The sequence below is a fragment of the Manis pentadactyla genome, chromosome 13 (assembly GCF_030020395.1).
Source record: "Manis pentadactyla isolate mManPen7 chromosome 13, mManPen7.hap1, whole genome shotgun sequence".
NCBI classification, from domain to species: Eukaryota; Metazoa; Chordata; class Mammalia; order Pholidota; family Manidae; genus Manis; species Manis pentadactyla.
The window spans coordinates 14,507,121-14,532,386 of NC_080031.1; the positions used below are offsets into that span (position 1 = coordinate 14,507,121).

Genomic DNA, 25,266 nt, shown 5'->3' on the forward strand with positions numbered 1-25,266 from the left:
GGTAACATTATAGTTGCATTATAGCCTACATGAAATTATATATGGCAAGCATTTAACTCAGTAAGTGTCAATAAACAGGAGTTACCTTGCTATGATTTCTTTTTACCTTTGGTCTGAAAATTTTTAGAATCCTCCACAGTACAGGACTAACCAGAACCTGAGTCAGCTTTCCAAACCAGGTTTAACGAATGTGGCTGTACCTCCTAAATTCAGGGTGAGATCACTAAGGAAAAGTGCACACAAACATGGAGTTACTCTCTCATCCTTCTTCCTATAGCTGTCTTAAATGTAAGAAACTTTAGATTTCTGCTTTCTTCTACTGAATGCCATATAGCATCACATAACACTTAAAAAAAGAGAAGTTATGGCTTCAAACCATCATCACATGAGCAGCAGGTTACTTTAAGAATTGACAGTGAAAAAGAGCTCTAAGTTCTGAAATTCCCCCACTTACTGTATTTAAAATTGAAATATTGGTATCATTTAAACATAGAACATTCCTGAAGAGAAAAATGTTCAACTAATTAACAGGACTGATATGTGATTCACAGAAAATTCTGGTCTCCATGTTATCTTAATGAAAAGCATTTATCACCAAGGTCTAAAGAAGCACCATGTAAACGTAGAGTATTAATTACCCTGGTGGTAAAAAAATCTCTGCAAGAGGCAAAAGAGTTAGTACACATATTTTATGCATACAGATGGTTATCCTTACTAATGCCAGTGAGCCAAAAAACACAAAATACTTGACAGGGAAAGAGAAGGGTTAGTTACTTCCTTATGCTAATTTGAACAACCTCTTTATACAGTCTACCAAATTCTTGGCAGTGAATCAGCATGCCTATTTTGTATTAGTCAATAACTGAAATATTATTAGCCCATTAGGAAAAAAATGATATATAGTGGCTGTTTATGAAACAAAGGTATGCTCTTTTAATCATGAAAACCTCTGTATATTAACCTAAGGTCTTAGAAAACATTAAGAAACAGGCTGATTTAAAATAGAAAAATAGTTATTTCCTGAAACCAACAAGAAAAATAAGAGATGCTTTGCTCAATACCTATGTGGTACAATATACTTCAAAAAATGATTCTCTCTCTATCAATATGACAGATATTAAAGCTCAGTTATTCAACTTACAGATAATTAAATGATTAACAATTCACCTAAAAGCAACCAAGGAAACATGCACTCAAATACAATATATATAAATAGTCTCAGTGAAATATTCTGAATATTGTTGGAATTGAACATTTGAATAATCAACTGAGATATCCTTACCTCTTGCTGTGGCACAGGTTTTAGGACCAATACTTAAAATTGTCCAAATGATTGTACTTAGCAGTAGATTAGACAGGATACAGCAGTTCTACATTCCATGCAAAAGCGTAAAAAATGAATCATAATCACACTGGCTCAGACCTTAGCTACAGGATAACTTCAACCAAACATCCACAGCATCTTCAGACTCAGCTCTGTTTTCACTCCCCCTTTCAGAAGTTTTTTCAGCACTGTGTTTGGACCCTCATCAAGCTGAGCCGGCTTGTGTGTGTGCTGGAGAGTCCGGGCCTTCGGGAGCTTACTCCTTCTCTCAGCAGGGCTGCTTTGCAACAGCACAGGACTGCCCCAGCCCAAACGTACACTTGCAGAACAGGCTTCCCTGGTAGAGCTCCACCCACCAATTTCACGCAGGTGAGTATTTCCTGCTCAGAAAACACCAGTATGACACTGATATTCAATTATGTTTTTAATCTTTTAAAACATTACTATTTGGTTATATTTGCTATCTGGATGGGAAACAGTGTATCAAATAAAAATGATGGTATCTTACACCCAAATAAAATAAGAAAAGTAATTGATCAAGCAGGAAGTATTGCCAGGAAAAAGCTGAATCATCAAGCTAGCAGCAACAGTCTGGGAAAACATACCTTTTAATATCTTTGCTGATAGGAGCTGTGATTGTTATTCTAACAAGTAAAAAACTGTATTAATTTATACTGCCTCTTTGTGTAAAAAATACCTAGACAACAATCTTTTGAGCCTCTATTAGAGATAAAAATAAAAACGGTTTTTTTTCAGAGTTGAAAATCCAGAATTAAATAAATCTTCCTGAGTATGACCTCGTCCTTTATACTGCCCAAGAGTTAAAATTGTAACTCTCCTTATGTAAGTATTGAAGATTCAGTATTCATACTAAATAACAGTAATGTACTGTGTTAACCCAATTAGAATTATCTGAAGAAATAAATGAATTGGAAGAGAGTGACATATTTTCTGTTCCAAATGACTTTTTACTAATACCAATGTAAATCCACATTCAGATATTTGTTTTTAACAAACAAAATAATGTCACCATATACTAGACATGATTCTAAGTACTTTATAGACAGTCTTCATTATAGCCCTAGGAGATTGACTCTAATATTATTCCCATTTTAGAATGATCAAATCAAAAAAGAGGAGTTAAGCAACTGCCAAGGTCACACAAGTAGGAAGTGTCAGGTTCATGATACCCAGGGAGTATTTAGCACGCACCATGCCAAAACTTCTGCTATGGAACAAATTTACTCTTTCCTTCCTCTCTGACCATAGCTCTGAACATAAAGTTTTGATAAATAATGGGCTACAATTGAGAAAAACAATGAATTGATGAGATTTTAAAATATGAAAGACCACAGAGATTTCCAATATGTGGCAGAAACAAAACTTGTTAATTCGAACCAGTGAAACAGCTATGAATTTATGGACTTAATTGAATAGGAAATGAGGCTCTTAAAGTTTATTCACAGTGGAGAAAGCAAAGCCAATCTTTTTTTAATTTAAAACTAAACAACACCCTTCTGCTACCCTTTCCTTGGGTAGTACTTGAGACAGCAAGGGAGGGCAGGGAAAGAGAAAAGAGAAACAGGAAGAAAAGAGAGAAAGAAGAAGGGGAAAGGGTTCAGTCCATGCTGTATAAAGTCATTTTGGGAATACTCAGAACAACTCATAAGACACTCATTGTTACCTAACATATAAGCAGAGACAGAAATAAATAAGTATGACAATTGCCCGAGTATAGAAGAACTCCATAATTAGTAACTCACCTGAAATCTAAAAGGCTGCATTCTATGCTGTATAAAAATACAGAGTAAGAAAATGAGTGTAAGCAAAAACTGGTGAAATTAGAGTAAGATCTGTAATCTAGTTCACTGTATCATGACAATGTCGATTTACTGATTTTGATAATGTTCTATATAGTTATGTAAGTTGTTACAGCTGGGAGAAGCTGGGTTTTAAGTATATGGGACCTCTCTGCACTATTTTCGCAACTTCTTCTGAGACTATAATTATTTCAAACTGAAAAGTTAAAAAAATATAGCTGCCTGAAAAGCATTATGCTGTCTTCTTATGACTGCTTATGGAATAGGAGAGGTCACTTGTTATTTTTCTCTTGTACTTAACAAAATATTTGGAGGCTATCCTGTGAAGTACTAAGATGTATCTGTGTGGATGGTGGGGTTGCAACAAGATAATTCACTGAAAAGGAAATGGCTACATTCCAATCATTCTATAATAAAAATTACCCAAGTGATTCAAACCCCTCATAGAATGTCTGCAAATTCTGCCAGCTTTACAACCAAAAATATATCCATAATCAGATCACTTCTCACCACTTTGATGGCTAGCATCCTGATCCAAGCCACCATCACCTCCTGCCAGACTCATCACAGTAGTCCCTGCCAGTCCCTCTTCCTCTACACATGTCCTTTCCTATCCTTAGTACTCAACCAAAGTGATCTTTTAGATAAGGTATGTCAGCTCAGACAATAGTTCTGCTGAAAATCTTTGAATGTCTTCCCATCTTAAATGAAAATTTAATAATTTAAATGAAAGCCAAAATCCATCCAGTGGCACACAGGCCCACAGAGAACCTGATCCCCTTTACATCCAAACCTTACCTCATGCCCCTCACTGCTCTGGTCAGCTGGCCTTCCTGCTGATCCTTTAGCAAGGTAGACACACATCCAGCTAAGTGCCCCTCCTCTTCAGCCCTCTATGTGTGGACTCACCTCTCCTCTTCATCCCCTGCACATTTTTGCTCAAAAGTAACCTCTAGTGAGCCCTCCCCTGACCTCCTTTGAAATTATGTCCCCATATCCTGGTACTTCCTAACCCCTATGTCCCATGCCTTGGCTGTATTTTTCTCCATAGCACTTACCTATCAACCTATGTATTTTACTTATTTACCTTTTTCTCTCCCTCTCATCACACTTGAATACAGACACCAAAATGACAATATTTCTGTTTGTTGAGTTCATTCTTTTAGCCCTAGTACTTAGTATGCACTCAAAAAATTTCTGATCAGTGAATGAATTAATACTGGAAATGACCAGAACTGGAAAGCTGCTTTACTCAGGGGAAGGAGAAGACGGATTAGGTCCTAGTCCTAGTACCAGCTAAAGGGCATATGGGAGTTTAGGAAACATTTTTTATCACTATAGTGCATGGTCATGTTTATAATTGTCAATCAACTGTTCTGAAGCAAACATTATCTATAAAGATGCAAATTAGTATAAAATAGAATATCTGCCCACAAGCAAAACAATCTAGGTAAGGAAAAAAGACACACAAAAAGTATCAAATTCAAAATAAGCTAACTCATTGCCCTATACTATTTCCAAGTGAGTGAGATAAACAATAGCTACTACAGGCTGAAATGTAGTCCCTTATTATTCAAAACATAGTCTGAGGACCAGTATCATCAACTTCCTTGGGAGTTTATTAGAAATGCAGAACCTTACACCTCACCCTAGACCTACTGAATCATGACCTACAAATTTTTTAAGACTATCTCTTGGCAAATTCAATGCACATTCAAGTTTGCGAAGCAGTGGCCTCAGAAGCCTCTGTGAAGGCCATTTCAGGAGGGAGAAAGGTCGTAGGCAAGGGAAGGGAGGAAGCCCAAAGTATACTGAGAGGTGAGTAACGAAACATGTTACTGACACTGAATATAGGTAAGACAAAGGAATAAACAGGCTATAAAGATACATTAGGTCCAATATTTATGAAGTACCTGTAATTCTAGGCTAAAAATTTCGTATGTAATTTTGGCACAAAGGGAAATCACTGCAATTTTCTGAAGTCAGGGATTACAAGATAAAAGTTGTATTCTAAAATTTTATTAGTAATTATTAGTAAATGTAAGTGTAAGACAGTTAATTGTGCACCCACTGTGGGAGAAAGAAAGACGAACGACACACACTTGTCACTTGTGAGAGGCCTGTGAGTCAGTGAGCACCTGGAAGAGCTGCAGTCAGACCTGACCAGGAGATGGGGTCAGGGAGAGACAGACAGATCAGGAAGCTTTCCAAGACAAAGCAGAGTCTTAAAATACAAGGAGGATTTCAACTGGCCAAAACAGGGAGGAGGGCATGTCAGATATGGGAAGTCGAAGAAAAGGGAAAGCTATGAAACCACACGGCATGCCCAGAGAACACTAGAGTGGAGCCCAGCACAGTTACGGGGAAGAAACTAGAACAAGATGATCAAGGAGGAGGGTGGAAAATTCCATCACACAATGGAGATCCTAGTTAGCTTTTATGCATCATGAGGAAAGATTGAAGGATATTTTTTTGAAATATTAGAAAGGCATTGGAAACGATGGTGGCTGAGACAAAATTAGTAAATTAATTAGGTTCCTATAAGCACTTGTCTTCATTCTATCTAACCCCTATTTTGCCCTAATTTCTGTTCTGTTCATATAGGCTTCGTGAAAATCCACATATGTTTTTATTTACTCCTACTGTAATTAAAGCAAAAGATATTAAATATTTGTTTTGAGAAATAGAACACTAACCTTTACCTCTAGCCAGTTTCCTATAGTGGGAAGATTCTGAGTTCTGAGTTAATTAATCACAACCAAGTCAACCCATGACAAGTACTTGGCACCATGCCTGGCACATGGTAAGAACTGCACAAGTGTTGGCTATGATGACTACTAGATGTCAGAAGATCAGTAAGTCCTAGTTGTGAAACCTCTGGCAAGTTGTTTAACCTTTCTGAATCTCAGTGTTCCATTTGTTAAAAAAGGGGTGTGGAGGAATAGAAATATATTCCCTGCCCCTACTACTTCACAAGTTTATATCAAAAGTCAGGTATTCATAAACCCCAAAGCACTTTTCAAGTATGTGGGATTATGAATTTTCTGTTTTTCCCTGATGCAGAGTGTGGAAATAATATCTTGATTTATCCTTTGCAATGTATTCGAGAGAAAACTTCCCTAAGCGTCCTAGCATCCTGGTTACTCCTTTGAATCTTACACCAATGCCTCCTAGGGTACTGATTTTAATATCTGATCCTTAAAGTATTAGCCTCCAGAATATAAGCACATGTTCAATGGGAAGAATATTCAATACAACATGCTAACATAGGAAAAGTGAAAACCTAGACTTATTTTACTTGATACCGGGTCTGGTTACTTCATACTAAAGGGGCATGTAAAGAAACATGGTTATGGAAGAGCAAAGTGCTAGGAACTCAAAGAAAGAAAACAGAAACTATCCAGAAGGAAACACCTGAAAATAAAGGGAAAAAAAGCACAAAACTTTTTTTAAGGCGAAACTACATGTAAAAGAACAACAACAAAAGCAATAGTAGAGGACCAGTTTCCTAAAAGGACACACCAAACAGTTTTTTTATTTCAAAATTATGGTACAAATCCAGGCTAATTTATAACCTTATAAACTACTTCTTAAATTAATATAGGGATTTTATCAGCATCACATCCAATTACTGAGTCTTCCCTCCAGATAAAAGCCTCAGCGACTTCTACATCTGCCGACAAAAAACATTCAGCTACCATCAACAAGAAGGCAAAAAACTTACTGTGCAAACGCCATTCAAGTGGCCGGCCGAAGGGGCTCCTTCCCCAGTCATGGCCCCATGAAAACTACTGTAATTCATTTGTTTCTGTGGTATACGGTGAGATACTGGCATACAGATTTATACCAACAAATAATGCATTAAGTAGCTACAAAAACTAAATATATCTAGTTTCTGACACCCTTGAATTTAAATGACATAACAGAGTAGATGATAAGTCAATAAATAACAGCTGACATTTGTTAAGTATCCAGGAGTTTTAAATGCCTTATTCCTAATCTTCAAAACAATCTTGCTGCTCTTTTTAGATAAGGAAACTTAAAACCAGAGAAGCCAAATGCACACAAGCAGTAAAATGTGGCATCACATTTTAGATTAAAACCTATGCTCTCATCCCTCCAAATGAAATATCTGAATTAAATTTTTTGTCACAAAATATCTATTTTATGAGGTGGTTGCATTAAGAAGGATCCTTGGAAATTACCTGCTTGGACAGGGTGGAGTTAAGGGGAGATAACAATATATTTTTTTCAAATTTTACAAAGTAATACTTGCTCACTGTAAAGGTGTTAAATAATACACAGCAAACAGAAAAAATGAAATGTTCTTGCTATCTACATACCCCTATTCCCCTTTCCAGTGAGATACATATCCCTCCAGATTCTCTTCTATGAATTTACAATGGGATTAAACAATACATCACAGAAAAAATTCCCCAGGTTAACACATATGCTTCTACCTCATTGTTTTTGATGGTTGCAGAGTATTTCACATATGGAAGTATCAAATCTAGTTTGAAAATGTTATTTCTTCCATAAGTGTATTAAAACAATACTGCAAGGAATATTCATCTGGATGGGTGGTATATTTAAAAATGTAAAGTGACCAATTCAAAAATGACAAAGAACTCAAATAGGCATTGCTTCAAAGAAGATATACGAATGGCCAATAGCGGGTAAAAAGATCCTGAATATCACTACACTTCTGTATAATAACCACCTGGGTCACCAGAACATTACCAGCACTCCAGAATCCTCTATCCTACCTGTCTCAATAATCTATACCCTTTGTCTTCTGTAGAGGTAACTGCTAACCTAACTTCTTATACCACAGAACAGTCTTGAACTCTGTGATTATGAACTCTCTTATCTATATGGAATTACACAGTATAAATATAAGTATGTACATCAGGCTTCTTTCACTCAACATTTATTTTTGTGAGATTCATCCACGTTGCTGCATATACTGTAACTCATTTCATTTTCACTGGTGTAGAGAAATCCACTACCTGACTATGCCTTTATCCACTCCACTACGGCTATACCTTTGAGTTTTCCTAGTTTTTTAAAAATTGGGAATAAGGTTGCTATGAACATTCTCTGTAGACCAAAGATTGGACCTGAGGAGTCACAAGATATGTGCCAAATGTAGTAGGTAATGGCAAACAATGACTGCTCCAAGTTACATTCCCACCAGCAGTGTACGGGAATTTCCACTGAAGCATATCCTCATCAACTATTGGTATTATTCATTTTAAATTTTAACCATTTTGGTGGCTATGCATTGAGGAGTCAATAAAGTATTTTTTTATTAAGATATCATTGATATACAATCCTATGAAGGTTTCACATGAACAACATTGTGGTTTCAACATTCACCCATATTATCAAGTTTTCACCCTTCCCCGCTCCCCCCACTGCAGTCACTATGTGTCAGCATAGTAAGATGCTACAAAGTCATTGCTTGTCTTCTCCAGGCTATACTGCCTTCCCCATGATTACCTATATTGTGATTGCGAATTATAGTGCCCCTTAACCCCCTTTTCCCTCCCCGCCCACCCTCCCCTTTGGTAACCACTAGTCCCTTCTCAGAGTCTGTAAGTCTGCTGCTCTTTTGTTCCTTCAGTTTTGCTTTGTTTTTATGTAAGGAGTCAATACAGTTTTAACTTGCATTGCCTTAGAGTCAAATGATGTTCAACATCTCGTCATATGCTTTTTGAGCTCTTTGGATATTTAGAGTGAAGTACCTGTTCAGGTTTTCACTCAAACAAATCAGTTTATCTGTCCTTTTCTGACTGACTCTTTAAACACTTTGGTTCTGTGACCTTTGTCAGATAAACGTGTACTGCAAATATCTTTGCCACTTTGTGATTTGTGTTTTTCACTATCTTAAAAGCATATTACGATGAAATTCTGAACTTGAATTAAGGTTAATTATTAAGCTTTCACATACAGATCTATACTTTTCCTAGAAAGGATTTTGTGTGGGGGGGTTAAATAAGGAGATATACAGTATTTGTCCAGGTGTCCTAGCATCACTTACTAAAATGATTGTCCTTTTGTAAATCTTCTGCAATGCCAACTTTGTCATAGATCAAGTATCTGTGTGTGTGTGTGTGTGTGTGTGTGTGTGTGTGTATGCACAGATTTGTTTTTAGACTCTATTCTATTTCGTGGATCCACTTGTCTATCACTTTCTTGTTCTTCAAATTTTTCTTGGTAATCTTTAGCTCAGCCATTTCCATATAAATTTTAGAATCAGCTGTGAATTTCCACAGAAGTCCCAACTCAGGGCTGGGGCATTTATCAGCAGCCCGCCTTACTGGGCTCTGAACTCCAGTTTCTACTTCCCTAGCACTTTCTCTACGCCGCCCGCAGATACCCTAGGGGAATCACACTCCCATATACTGGGGTCCCTTCACTGGGTTTCCTTCCTCTGCTTAACCTTACCCCAGTAATTGTTTACCGCCTTAGTAACTCTTCAATGTTTCAAAGAGACATTTTTATACTTCTGTCCAAAGTTTCTAACTGTTTTTAGAGGAAAGGTTTTGTCTAAATTCCCTAGTCCTTCATTTTTAGAAGGTCATGTCTCAAAAGCAGGGTTCACTTTTCTCTCTTCACCCTCTCTTTCCACTTTCCTCCTCTCTTTCCCCCACATCTTTCTTCCTTTTCTGGATAATGTGGGAAGGTGTTAGTTCGAATAGTTCTTTTGGGCAATTCTCTCTTCAAAGAGATAATAGCTGAGAACATTAAAAACCTGAAGAAAGATACAAATAGATCCAATGCTCAGTAAACTCCAAGGAGGATAAACACAAAGAAAATCACATGTGCTTTCCCTCCCTTTTCCTCCCATCTCAGCCTCATCTTCTATCGAACCATAACCTGTGGTGACTGAACTACCAGTTTCTTATGGACAGTCTACCCTTCTTCCCCTTTCTTTCTTCTTCTCTCTCTCTCTCTCTCTGTCTCTGTCTCTGTCTCTGTCTCTGTCTCTCTCTCTCTCTCTCTCTCTCTCTCTCTCTCTCTCTCTCTCTCTCACACACACACACACACACACACACACACACACACACCTTTCCCTTAAGGTCACATATACTTTCTATCTTGGTCAGGACATGGTGACTCATTAATTTTATTTTTACATACACAAATATTGAACATATTGAGAACTTTAAGAAGAGTTCCAAAGGGAAAAATTTTCCCACTGCCCTTGTTGTGTAATAATATAGAGAGCTTTAAATTTTAGTCTCAAACTATAGCTGCACCTTTCAGATTTGGCACCTAACAGTAACAGATGGTAATGTTAAAAATAAATAGAACATTCAAGTTGTTTATACTGTAGTCAAAGACAGTTTTAAAGTGTGAAACAAGCCTGAGGATGATAGAATTCACATCATCCTTTCCAAAATGTATTAAATATGCTCATTTCCCTAAGCCAATTCTGCAATGCTGCTCACAAAAGATAAAATATTATCTTTTGAAGGTGTGCTGTCATTATATGTCATTACTAATTTAGAATTAAGAATGTCATACAGACCTATTAATAGAACACTATTTTCCAGAACTATCAATAACTGATTAACTTAAGTTTTAAAAGCTTCTGGAGGTTAGCACTATTAAAAATGTCACTTTCTCATTCAAAACATGAGAAAGTATTTGATTTCCACAGTTCAGTATCAATGTTAAGCTAATTTTTAAAAACTCAGTTTATGGTGTATCTCTTGAGATAAAATTATCAAAGATGAGACTTGAGAATGAATATAAGTTAAGCTTGTTATTCAGCAGAAATGTATAAAAATAGTGGACAAGAAATCAAAATAAATTTTTTATGTTGAATTTTAATACCTTAAAATAGTGACCACAAAAAGCTATGATCATCTCAATAGATAAATAAAAAGTATTTGACAAATTCTAACAACCTCTTATGATAAAATCACTCAACAAACTAAGAAATGAAGGGTACTTTCTCAACCTGATAAAGGGCATCTACAAAATGCCCACAGCTAACCTCTTACTTAATGATGAACGACTAGATGTTTTCTCCTAAGATTAGGAATGAAAAAAGCATACACTTTCTTGAAACTTCTGTTCAATATTGTGTTAGAAGTTCTTGCTAGGACAGCTGGGCAAGGAAAAGAAAACCTCTAGTGGGAAAAGAAGAAATAAAAATACGTCTATTCACAGATGACATCATCTTGTATATAGAATATCTCAAGGGATCCTCTAAAAAATAATTAGAACTAATAAACATTTCAACTAGGTGTCAGGATACAAAATTAATATACAAAACTTAATTGTATTTCTATGCACTTGCAATGAATAAGAAAATGAAATTAAGAAAGCAATTCAATTTACAGTAGCATAAAAAGAAAAAAATTAATTTCACAAAAGAAATGCAAACTTATTCTCTGAAAACTATAAAACACTGAACAAAACTGAAGAAGACCTAATAAATGGAAAAACATCTCATGCTTATGGACTGGAAGATTTAACAAATACTGGTAAGATGGTAATACTTCCCAAATTGATATACAGATTTAATAATATCCATATCAAAATCCATATAAAAGCTCTGTAGACACCGACAAGCTGATTATAAAATTCATATGGAATTGCAAGGGGACCAGAACAAAGTAACAGTAATCAAGACAGGCTGGTACTGGCTAAAAAAAGACACATATCAATAGACTAGAATTCATAGTCCGAAAATAAACTCATGTGTCTAAGGTCAGCTGATTTTATACAATGGAGTCAAGATAATTCAATGGGCAAGAAATAATCTTTTCAACAAACAGTATTGGGACAATTAGATATACAGTGGAATTGGACCTCATATCATATACAAAAATTAATACCATATACAAGAATTTAAAAATTAATTAAAACGTAACATCTAAGACTACAAACTTCTTAGAAGAAAATAGAGGAGCAAATCTTAACCTTAGGTTAGGCAAAGACTTCTTAGGTAAGAAATCAAAAACATAAATGACAAAAGAAAGAATAAATTCAACCTCATCAGAATTAAAATCTTTGATGCTTCAATGGACACCATCAAGAAAGGGAAAGACAAACCACAGAAAAAGAGAAAATATTTGCAAATCATATTATCTGATAAAGGACTTGTATCTAGAGTATATGAAGAACACTTACTACTCAATGATAAAAAGACAAATAACCCAAATTAAAAAATGGGCAAAGGATCTGAATAGACATTTCTCCAAAGACACACAAATGGGTAATAAACACATAAAAAGATATTTATCATCATCAGCCATCAGGGAAATGTAAATCAAAACTACAAAGATACATACAATGGTCCTAAACCTAGAAGATACTTTAAGGAAAGCAGTCCAAATAAGTTCTGAGGCCCAGAAATTCTCCTTTTTCTTTTATTGGGAGGATACAAGGGGTGGGGGAGGATGGAGAAGGACAGAGGGAATGTAATACAACCAGGGGAAATAAATTTCATTACTTCCTCTTCCCTCCAATCTTTTAATCTTTGTTTCTATTTTCATTTAAAAAATTCATATCACATTAAAAAGTTTCAGAATGGATATTCTGTAGAATAGAATTTTCCCAGATTAAACTACTCAATTAAAAAAATGTCTGTTTTCTTGATTTTTACCCCCTTTAACACTGCTTTACTTATTTGTGAAATACTCCATATATTTATACAGCACTGTAAATATACTATGTAAGTAATAAGAAACATTGTTTAAAATAGCTTTAATGTTAATATAAATTGATAAAATATACAGTCCCTTCATGTGTTAGTGTTCAGCAAATCATAACCATCTCTATCTCAGTTCTTTACACCTGTTATTTTCATTTATTATTTTATTCATTAAAAAGCTATATTCCTACTATATAATTATAAAAACAAATAATGACAAATCTTAATAAGGCAAATACTTCTCTAAGACTGTCTAAAATTTTGAATGGACATAAATGTTTGTGAAATGATCAACAGAGATATAAGAAGATATTAAAAATAAAACCACATAAAATTGAGAATGCATATTATGTCAATAAATGCAAAAGAAATAGTAGAACAAGCTATGTGTTTGACTAGAAGAGAAAAATCTGAAGCTCTAAGTAGTTGATAAAATAACCACACTAATGAAAAAATGTACTCACCTGGTTTTGGCACTGAGTTGGTCACTGACTGGGGAACTTTTTGATTGATTAACTCAACACAGTGTCCAGGGAAGAGTCCTACCTGAGGAAGAAGAGCAGCAAAGAGAGGATTCTAAACCAGAGAACAGATCATGTGTGAACACTGCCGATTCAATTCCAGTAATGTACTCCAGAGTTTGTCCCAAGTGATTCTATTATTCCAAGATTCTAAATAACAGATGATGCCAATTACACAAACAAATAACATAACAATCTGTTGCTATGAGTATGCAGAGTTGTGTGTTTTATTTGTCCAAAAATCTAAGTCTGCTTTTTCAGTTTAGCTTTTAATTTCCCAAACCTTTTTTTACACCAATTAGTCAGTCTGATACCAACCTATGCATGCAGTAGGTATAGTTTTTACCCCTCAATAATGTACTTCACTGAAATCTCTATCTAGCTGTGTTGACATCTCTATTAACTTTTATATTTATTGTCTTCTCTATAATTTTTTAAAAATCAATACTAAACGATATTCAATTTTTTAAAAAATTTTCTTCATTCTCCCATAGCTTTCATGAAAAATGACAAGGCTAAAGTAAACTGATGAAACCATCGTGCATTTAAAATCCTGGTATTTACTGTTGTTAAAGAGCTAGTACTGCACAGAGAGGTAGGGAAGTAAGAGAGAAGAAAATAGCTATTCTCAGATGTATTGACAGACTCTGGCTTTTGAAAACACATCACTTTGACCCAATAGCAAATTGCTCATGGTATTAGGTACAGAATCTTAAGAAGTTGTATTAGGAAAAGACTGAGATCTAGATCATCCAGAGATACTGTATAGCCAGTAGAATAAATACATAGATAAACAGCCTGGAAACAAAAGTAAAAAGAAAATCTTTACCAATATTTATAGATGTTTCCTTAAATAAGAATATAATTGGGGACTCTCTTGTCCCCTCCTGGCATGAGCCGGGAGCTCTGTCCTTTCACTTTATCTCTAAATAAAAGCCTGTACCTTGCTCTCCTACCTTGACTGTTTGTGAAGCTCATTCTTCGGCTCTGCAAACAAGAACCCCGGCATCATTTTTGGGGGCTCGTTCGGGATAACTTCGGAGGTGAGTATCGGCATCCAAGCCTGCCTTTTCTTTTGCTGTCCTCATAGAAAGAAGCCGTCCGTGGCATACAAAATCAGGCGCTTGTCAGCCACTTAAATGGGACCAGCCTGGATGCTGATCTCAAAGTCTCAAGCGACAGGTTCCCCTGTGTCTCCCTCAGTGGATACCCCGTCTCCCTTGGGAGTCGGGAATGTCAGCTGAGTGGAGGCCAGGATTCCCTTTCAGAGACATCTCCTCGGATGCGAGGGACTGAGGAAAGCCGTGGGCAACTGCGAGAGTCTAGGCTGAGGCTGCACTTCAGCAGTGTCTCAAAGGCCTGCGTGTCTGGAATCAGACCCCGACAGCCCAACTGGGTATCCTTGAGGAGCGTCTCTCTTTCTCTGTCTCTGACTTCCAACCTGCTCCTTCAGGCTGCCCTGGCCTCAGTGAGGCAGGGGGCATCCCTAACTCTCTCCTAACTTCACCAATTTCACGGAACCCGATGCTCACCGCCGTAAGGTAGGAGATCCACGCTCCACTCTTATTCCTAACTAAATGCTGTATTTTTTATCTCATAAAAATGTGTCTGGGCACCTGTTAGCCACTTAAAAGACGATTAGCATCGGCTACCAGTCTTAAGTCTCGGGTGAAAGGTTTCCCGGTGTCTGCCACTCCTTGATCCCCCGCCTCCAGATGGACGGGAATGTCGGGGAGTGGCTGAGCCAATTTCCTACTTTCCTATCCTAATCTGCGGACTCCGAGGGCAGACCGGACTAGTAGACAGTGGTCCTTAGATCTCGGCTCCAGCTGATTGATCCGACTGCGCTGAGTGAACCTCCAGCTAGGCTGCTGCCTACGTGAGAGTCACAGATGACATCTGACCTCTTGTCTCATAGATCAGATTTCTTACAGTAGGTGACTAGTGGGATAATTTCCAGGCAGTGGCAGAAACTGGTGTTTGAGAGTATAGGGCCCCCCTCCCCCGTAAATGTCCGTGGCAGCCCTGAATTTTATTTCTATCCTTAGCAAAAAGCTCCCTTGCTCCCCATTCAGAGCAGTCCTCTTAGGCCTGCACCACTTTCTCCTGTGCAATGTAAATGAAGTCTGTAAAGTAATCAAGCTGAAACCTGAGACCAACATGTAAATAGCTCTATTCTGTTGATCTCCTTTCCTTAGAGGGAGTCGTCCTGGGGCTAGGCACTTCCTTTTCTGCAGCCCCGGGAAAGCAAAACAGGCTTGTGACTTAGATCAGGACTCTGGCAGCAAGAAATCACACAGTCCCTGCACTTATCAGACAGGCAGGGAGCACTCAAAGAAAGCTCGTGCAGAGAAAACTAGGGAAACTCCCAAAAGGCGTTAAGTAGGAGCACACTGTTAAGGTCCCACTAAATCCAGAGCTCCGAGGCGACTCTTGCTTAGTGGGAAGGCAAGAGGGGAATCAAGGCAAGGTGCAAGCCATGCTGGTAAGGAGTGGTTAAGTCCAGGAGGCCTGGCAGAGGGGGTGATTGACCACTATCACCTAAGCTCCAAGGCAAGGGGATGCCCTCACAGAGAGAGAGGCTGACCAGGTGCTGGACACCCTTCTTTCTCTCTCTCTCTCTCTTTCAGATGGGAGCATCCTCTTCAAGGTTAAAGCCAGACACGCCTCTGGCATGCATTCTGAGGAACTGGGAGCAATTCGATCCCCAAACCCTGAGAAAGAAGTGCCTCATCTTCTTCTGCACACAAGCCTGGCCTCAATACAAACTCTCTGATGGAGAGGTTTGGCCCTCTGAAGGAAGTTCACTATATAATACAGTTATGCAGCTAGATTTATTTTGCCTCAAAGAAGGAAAATGGTCAGAAGTCCCATATGTACAAGCTTTCTTTGCCCTTAGAGAAAGTATTTGGCTAATTTGGCTTATTTATCTGATATATAATTACCTGCTTAATTACCTGGAAAGCACTGTCAAAGGGAATGATGCTAAACTTTCTTACTGAATGTTTTGTGTTACAGAAATGTCAGAATTTCCTTATGTCAACTGTCTTACAGTAAGCTCTCATCAGATCTTTAACCATTGTCATTTTTAAGTCTTTTGTCATTTATAGTCACTGTTTTATTACTCCTAAACTAGTAAAGAACTAGATTTCAGCAGAACAGGTATTGGTTACATAGGATTAAGTAAACTAAGGAAGATGATATTGTGACTTTGTTTCAAATGTTGCTGATAAAGTGTTTTAAGCTTTTTCTCTTAAGCTGACAACAGTTTCATAAATGACAATACCTTTATAAGCAGAATTGAAATATTTATCTTTCTCTCTACCTGACCCCTCAAGAATTTAAAAGCTTTCAGTATTTTTATATTTCACGTCAGTATTTGCTTAAGTTCAATAAGAACCTGCTTTCCTTGTAAGAGGACCAATTAAAAACACAGACTATACTACCAAGGCTTGACTGGAATGTCATACCTGAGAGACATGTGCATAAAGCTCAGATATGAACAGCTTTAAGGAACTAAGGTTGACTTTATATAGCCAACAAAGCCCTTTGGAAGAACAGGCCTGGTATCTTGCTTACAGGGTTCCCAGCAGCCTTACTAGGTGAGTAAGGAAGGTCACTTCCTGGCAGGTGCAGGAACCTCAGGATGTCTTGACCTCGAGAAGAGAATAATTCACCCAAATCTACAAGTACCGCAGGCAAAACCTGAGGGCAAGTCTTACTTGGCTTTCTGGCCTGGAGAGGCCTTTAAAAGTTCAATCTGAAATTCCTTACAAAAAGTTCCAGCAAAGCACATTTAAAAGAGCCTATGTAATCAGTTGCTTTTCTTGCTGCACTTATGCAAATAATAAAGCCAAGTGTTAATTATTTTCTTAATGTGGTTACTTCTAACAAAAATGAGGGTGATTTTGGAGAAAAGCATTGTTTCAATAATGCAGCCTTGTCCATACTAAATCCTAGTACTAGTCATTGGGACATAAACTAGATCCAGAATTCTAGCTTCTTCAAAATATCTGGCTATGATTTCCCAGATGTTTTAGTTTTCTCCTATCATTTCAATTAAAGTTTTACTATTTCTAGTTCTCATATTCGACCATGCATTCTTAATCTCATCAAGTTTGTCCTTCCAGAATGGAAAATCCAACTCCAGACATTGCTACTTAACTTAATAACATGATTTGTTCTATCTTGCCTAGAAGTCACAAAACTCCAAACAGTAATAGAAATAGAACCTGGAACAGAAGTGCCCATCTTCCGAGGCCCTCTAGAATGACCACTGATGGAGACCTAGCTGCACCCCTTACTGCGCCCCCTCTCAGCATGAAGCAGCCAGAGCGGTCATCGCCCCCTTTCCCCTAGCAGCAGCTAGGGTCTCTATCTGTAGAGGGGGGAATGAGACAGGGACCACAGATGTAGTCAGAATAGAGTGAGGGCCTCTGGAGGGGGCAGGGTGGGATATTTGCTGTGAGAGCAACGTAACTACATGCAAGGAAACCCCCACCCCTGCTAAAACTCTATGTTAAACATTGAGCTCTAGAATCATTCTCCAGTGAAATCAGTTAATGTTCCCCAGATAAAGAAGAGTAGCACATGTTTTATTATGCTAATCATTTGTAGCCATGTGTAGGATTCACTTTTAGCATGCTAAAAGGCCCAGGCCTATGTGCTGTCTTTCCTCCTTCAGACCTGACAAGGTGATCTTGCAAACTGAGCAACTAACTTAGCATGTAGACCCAGCTGTAGACTGGCATAGTTAAAGGCAGGAAGAATTCCATCTTAAAGATAAGATTGCATTTTAACACCCAGGAAGTTCAAGAGGCAAGATTCTTTAGCAAGTAGACAATACCTCGGCCCACCTTGGGGGCTGGGCAGGCAGCCTTTTGATAGGCTCCCAGACCAAGGCACCGGGTATCCCAGAGAGAAATCAAGGCAGGAAATTCCTTACAGTTAAGTTAATTTTTAATATTCAGGGACCACTTAACAAGTCCCCACCCCTAACTTTTTTCATGTTCTCAAAAAATCCTCAACTGCCTATAAAACCCCCTAGACAACGCACCACTAGGGACTCTCTTGTCCCCTCCTGGCGTGAGCAGGGAGCTCTGTCCTTTCACTTTATCTCTAAATAAAAGCCTGTACCTTGCTCTCCTAAAAAGAAAAGAATATAATTGGACTGCTCTGCAGCAGATGTTAAAGCTGAACATGAAAACTACATTACTTTGTATATCCCTTGTTGACAGACTCTGGGGAAGAATGCAATAATCTTCCAAGAGTTATGATTCATCATGAAGTTCTGAGCTGTATAATTTCCATCTGTGCAGAATTATTTCACATACTCATTTGCTGCATTCTTACTTCAATTTCTGGATCAATATTCTATGTTAATTCTTAAAATTATGAAGAAGTAACTAGTTGTCATGAGCTGAAAAGGGGTTATTAACAGATTAGCAGTTTTGTTTAAAAGATTTGAATTTGGGGTTCTTAAAGTCTATGCATTGCCTTCTAAAATGACACTTTAAGTACTTGTTTTATTGGTGAAACTCCATACTATATTTTACCAAAAGTCTTTTTTAACTAAATAACTAGAAATTCTTCCAAGATTGGTTAGAACCAGGTAAGAATCAACTTAAAAAATCCTTATGCCTCTTTTACACAAATCATTTATTATGAGAGCATGTATGATGTAATGGTTAACAGTACAGCCTCAAGAGTGAGTGCTGGGTTCGATTCTAGGTCTGCCACTTACTAGATGGGGTATGTAACCAGCCTCTGTTTCAGTTTCTTCATCTAAACATAAAATAGTACCTAGGCTCATAAAAGTTGTTATGAGAATTAAATGGATAAGTATAAACAAAATGTACAGAGTAAGCCTCATTAGATGTTATTTATTATTATCCCAGTACGTGGGCTACCAGAAGACCTACAGGGCTCCAGCTGCCGCATGTGGATAACACATAATACCACCTTTTGCATGTGTGTACTTAAGTTTCCTCCCTATCAAGTATCATTCTTTCCATTAATTCTAATTCATCTCAATTTATCAACATTTTCTGCAGTTTGCTATAGAGAAGACTAGAGTCTAAGCACAGCCCACCCGTTTGCTTACTAGGTTCTGTGATCAGGAGTAAATTATTTAACATCTCCCTCAGTTTCTTAATTTGTAAAAATGGGGATAACATTAGCTACCTCAATAGTTTGTGTGAAAGCACCTAGTCTATTTTCTAAATTTGAATATCTCTTAGTAAATAAAAATAGCTTTCCATCACTTCTTCATAAAGACTGAACAATGCTTAATAAACTTCTTTGGGGGACTCTATCATATATATTAGTTACATTTTCACTGCTTAAATTTTCTTGATGCATTAGGTTTAGGTATATGAGGGAGAATTCTATTGTGTACTAGGGAGACATCTAATATAGGAGGTTCATCTAATGCCTACCTTCAATCCCTGCTCACTTGTCTCCCTTTACTATAAAGTACAACATTACTAAATATTAACTAAACTATTCAGTTTCCCAGATTGCTTGCATCCAGGTGTAGCCACAACACAACACATGTAAATACAGCTTTACTGCTGCTATTCTGTCTCCTTCTTTCTGCTGTGAAGGCAGGTATCAAGATTGGGTCTGCAGTAGCCATCATTTGCCCTTAAAAGAAAGGCCAAGAGAGTCGCAGTCTTCACCTAGCATCACTAAGCTGCTGACTCAGCAGCAGCAGTCACTTTCTCTGCTCACTCTTCTGTTTCTTGAAGACAAAAGCACTGCTAATTGTTAAGGAGTCTTTAAAAGTTGATTCTATAAATTTGTGAAAGGCAAATAGATTTTATTACAAAATTTCCACCATAAAAAAATTGTGTCAAGCATTTGATCAATAAATATGAGAGATGCCCTCTCAATAAATAAATAAATAAAATACCATATTAAAAAAAAATTGTGCTTTGTTGAAAAACAGAATTGTGTTCTGTTAGTTACAAGATATATAACTCTAAAAATATAGTTTAATGAACATTCAGACTTTTCTGATGCATAGTTAAGCTAATGTTTCATCAAATATAAGCAATTTTGATAAACTCAAAATGCCAAAAATTCTAAATGATTGGAACTCTGATATATGATTTATGAGCTATGTCATTCTGTTTCATATATTATTCTTTCTCCAACAGTGACAGTTCTGGGAATTGGGTATATTGGCAGAGTCAGAATGAGAAGCAACTCTAGGGAGAAGATGGGAGACAGAGAAAAGACGAGTATCTAGGGATCATATTGGTAGAGCAATAGGTCATAAAATACACAGTGATAACAGGAACAAAAATGTAATGGTAAGACACGTACAGGTTAGGGATGAGCTTATGGGAAGGTGAGTGGAACATCAATTTGGTAGTTCTCCCCACCAAGTCTTTGAGATAAAGGGAGAAGAAGCCAGAGATGCTATTACAATAGTCACCCCTTATCTGCAGTTTGCCTTCTGTGGTTTCAGTTACCCACAGTCTACTGCAGTCTGGAACCAGACAATACCATGGTCTGAAATTGCCTAATGCTACGTCACTCACCTCATTTCATCTCATCACACAGGCATTTTATCCTCTCACATCATCACAAGAGGAAGGGTGAGTACAGTACAATAAGATATTTTGAGAGAGAGACCACATTCACATAACTTCCATTACAGTGTGTTATAATTGTTCTACTTTATTATTAGTTGTTGTTAATTTAATTTATATACTAAACTTTGTCATATGCATGTATATATAGGAAAAAACAGTAACTATAGGGTTTGGTACTATCTGCAATTTCAGGCATCCACTGGGGGTCTTGAACGTATCCCCTACAGATAAGGGGAGGAGTACTGTGTATCTCACAGCATCCGGGCTGGTAAATATTTAACTAGCTCTTCAAGAGGAAAGGTCTTGATTTGTAGAGTTTGCCAGTGTCCATGGTATATATCTTTCTACCAGAGCTAGTTCCAAGCCACCAATGTGACATGACTGAACTTAGAATGCCCTGTAGTGTAGAAGTTATACCATACAAAACACTAAATGGAAATAACTTCAAGAACATAGATAACAGTAAAATAACTACTAAAAGTTTTTTAAGTATTATCTTTGTTTTTTATACAATTAACTTAATTGTAAGTTCATATGCTTTAATTTTTAATACTATCTGTGGTTCACAACTGTACTACAAAGTTCCTAAAAACTTTATCAGTGGTGGCGCCAGCTCACCACTAACCTATTTCTACACACATGGTCCTATGCCCATCCCACCTCTACCAGCTGCTGGAAGTAGGTTTGCAGCAGCTTGACAAGCAAAGGGCTCACTCTCTGACTCTGAAAGAATTAAGGAGAGATCTAAAGGGAAAAGACTGTCATCTGATTCTTCTGATCTTCTCCTATCTTGAGGACATGCTCAAACTATAAAGGAAATCAGTTTGGCTACATTAGAGGGAAATATTAGTGAAGAAACTACTGCGATAAAATAAGCCTGGAGCTTTGGTAACAGTGGGAATGGAAAGAAAATCACTGCCTAACAGTGGAGCCTAATCCTAATCATGGTCCCTCTGAGACAACCAACCAAAGTCTAAAATGAAATTTCAACTTAACAACACTGTGGCTTCTCACTGACTTTTAAAAATATTCTTAATCTAATGGTTATGTTTTTATTTATGGCTAATGAAACTTTAGGGCTCCTAGTATAACAATTTTTTTTTATTAAGCTTATAAAAGTACTGCTCTTACTACCAGGGATATACCACAGATTTTTCATCAGTTGGAACTATCTGGCCTCAGAGAATTTCCAATTTTTCATTTTCTGACTACAACTCCCTATCCTCCCAGGTCTCCAGTTAGTGTTATTCATATTCAATGACAAGCACAGATCAAATTCAGAGACACTGCATCATCCCATTTCTTCCTGTATTTCCCACCTAGGGTACCTATCATCCCCCTTCCAAAACCTTTCTCTGCTACCCAGTATGGACCCTGTGACTGATCGTTAGAACTTTTAAAAATATCACTACCCTTGATTTCCTTGCAGTATTAAGCTTCTGCCAAACAAATCCAGCAAATTGCACAAACTAAATCTATTTACTTCTTTACTTGCATGCCTCTGGATTACAGGAGAAAAATCATTATCACAGAGGAGATTTGAACCAATACAAATTCCTAGTCCCCCAATGATTTTCTCCCCACTCCTCAACTTTCTCTGAGACCCTCTCCTCTTCACAGTCTCTGTCCAATTCGACTTCCATATCCCTGCCAGCACCACCCCACTACAGTTGTCCAGACCACAAGTTGATGAGTCATTAGTCTGTCTCCTAAGATTGTGGAACTAGGTTTGAATCCTTAATTATCTACATTGAGTTGCTAGAACTAGGAAATATTATTTTAAAAAAATAGATGATGAGGCAAAAAGCAGCAGATGTAACAGCACTGAAAGAAACAAAAACTGGAGGCAAATTCCCTCAATTCCTCACTTCCCAGTTCCTGGTTCCATCTACTTGGGGCCTAGTAATTCTCGCATTGGGTTCTTTGAGATATTCCTATTTGTTTCCCTCTTTCACCACTCCCCTTTACATCCCCCCAAACACCACATTGCTTCTGGTTTTCTCCCCTTATTTATACTGACTCCTAAACCTTAAATGCCAGCCCTCTAATTTTCACTTCTAAAAACAAACCCTTACAGGCAGGATACACAGGTTTGAGACTCAGAAGAAACATCTGGGATCAGGATATAAATTCGGGAGCTGGACACATATACGGTATTTAAAGCTGAGACAGTGAGTAAGATAGTCTAGGACAAAGAGCATAGAATGAAAAGGTGGATCAGCCCCAAATTTCTGGGGTCTAGTAGAGGAGGATGCACTGGAAAGGAAACCAAGAAAATGAGAGCAGCTCTCAGAGTGCTGTGTCCCATCTAAGAGAAGAGTTAGGAAAATAGAAATCAAATGTTGATGAGAGGAGTAGTGAAATATCTATTTTTGCATGAAGCCAAACAGAGACCACTAGTGATGCAAGGCAGGAAACCAGGGTGAAGGGCTTAAGAACATATTTGTGATAGGTTAATACACTAATGGCTGTCTTAGATTATACACTGGATAAGGAAGCCAGCAAAGGCAGGAAATGGAATGACAATATCAAGCATAATACTGAGTATTGAGCCAAACTGCTCATTGTATAGGAAGTAACTAACACACAATATTGATTGCCTATTCCCAGTTAGCTCAATGACATATCCAATAAAACAAAATTACAGTTGCTTTCAAATTTTAATTACTTTGTCTTAACTTCCTCCTCCCTGGAAGAAGTAAAAAGAGCACAGAGAAGGCACTATGTAGGTGGAAGAAGAGGTAAATGAAAAGAGCAACTTGTGTAATGGGGAGGGCGAATGACAGAAATTTATAAAATGATAGAGTTTATAAAATAGAGTAATGGAAAGTTAGGTCTGAGAAAGTAGAATGGGGTCAGAGATCATGGACAGTTTTATTATATCATGAGAAGGTGTCTGAAGTTTCTTCTGTATGAAATGAAAGTAACAAATTATGAACAGAAAAGGGACAGAAACAGGTGTAGCAGCATATACCCTTTCCGGGTAAAAGGAAGGGATCACAAGAAGCAGATCACTTTAGGAATCTGCAAATATAGACTAGGAAGTGTATTAGGAAGGAGATAATAAAAACCTGAAGTATGAAAATGGCATGAAAACTGAAGAACAGTATATGAATGTAAGTGGCACAGAAGACAGAACAGAAACAATCAACTGGATTAGATACATGTAAAATTAAATTAAGTCAAAGATGTTTTTGCAGTTTTTCCTCCATGTTTACTGAGTTATTACAATTGACAAATGATAAATTGTACATATTTAAAATGTACATTTTTCTAAGTTCTGACAGCCCTAAATATATATTATATATATATAAAACCACAATCACGATTATTAATATATTCATCAGCCCCAAAAGTTTCCTTGCATCTTCTTGTAATCTCTACCTCCCCATCCCCATCCCTTCCCTGTTCATAGGCGACCACTGATCAACTTTCCATCGCTATATATTTCCTATAATTTTGAATGGAATCATACAGAATATGCTATTTTGTTGTCTGTTTTCTTTCATTCAGCATAATTATTTGAAGACCATTCACATTATTTTATCAATAATTCATTCCTTTTTATTCCTGAGTAATACTCCACTGTATACATACCAGCATTTGTTTATCCATTAATCTCTTTCATCAATTAAGTTATCTGGGCCGTTTCCAGTTTGGGATTATTATATATAAGGCTTCTATGAACATTCATGTATGAAGTTTGTACCGACATAGGCTCTCTTCTCTTAAATACCTAGAGTGCAATAGCTAGATCACATAGTAGGGTTTAACCTAAGAAACTGATGAGCCGTTTTCCAAATTGGCTGTAGCATCTTACATCCTCACCAGCAGTGCAGAGAGTTCCAGTGCCTCCACATCCTCACCATGCTAAATAAGTACATAGCAATAATACCTACCCCATTGACATTTTAACTTACATTTCTCTAGTGAATTTTGATATTGAGCATCTCTTTAATGTGTTCATTGCTATGAATATTTTTGGTGAAGTATCTGTTCCAATCTTTGCCTGTTTTTAAATTGAGTTCTGTTTTCTTACAGAGTCCTAAGAGTTCTTTGTATGTTTTGGATACAAGTCCTTTGCATATATAATCAATGCAAATATTTTTTCTCAGTCTGTGCTTTTTATTCTCTTATGAGTAATATTTTTCAAAGAGTTTTAAATTTTAAGGAGATTCAATTTATTATTTTATAAATTGTTCTTTTGATGTTGCATCTAGAAACCTTTCCCTAACCCAAAGTCACGAAAGTTTCTCCTTGTTTTCTTCTAGAAACTATATAGCTTAAGTTTTATATTTGGGTGTATGATCCATTTTGAGTTAACTTT

The 25,266-nt window shown here is 37.2% G+C and overlaps 1 protein-coding gene across 10 annotated transcripts in view; it reads right to left on the reverse strand.

The window, feature by feature from the left end:
- Nucleotides 1-25,266, reverse strand: part of ARHGAP32 (Rho GTPase activating protein 32) — a 277,885-nt gene that overhangs the window by 40,736 nt on the left and 211,883 nt on the right. For 7 of the 10 annotated variants that reach the window (XM_057490664.1, XM_057490663.1, XM_057490665.1 and 4 more), the window contains one exon: nt 13,282-13,363. The exons of 1 other annotated variant lie outside the window; for it this stretch is intronic. In XM_057490664.1, the coding sequence (XP_057346647.1) occupies nt 13,282-13,363 (82 nt within the window). Of the gene's footprint in view, nt 1-1,282; nt 8,463-13,281; nt 13,364-25,266 lie in introns of those variants that run through there. 2 more of the 10 variants (XM_036930155.2, XM_036930154.2) reach the window with 2 other exon arrangements.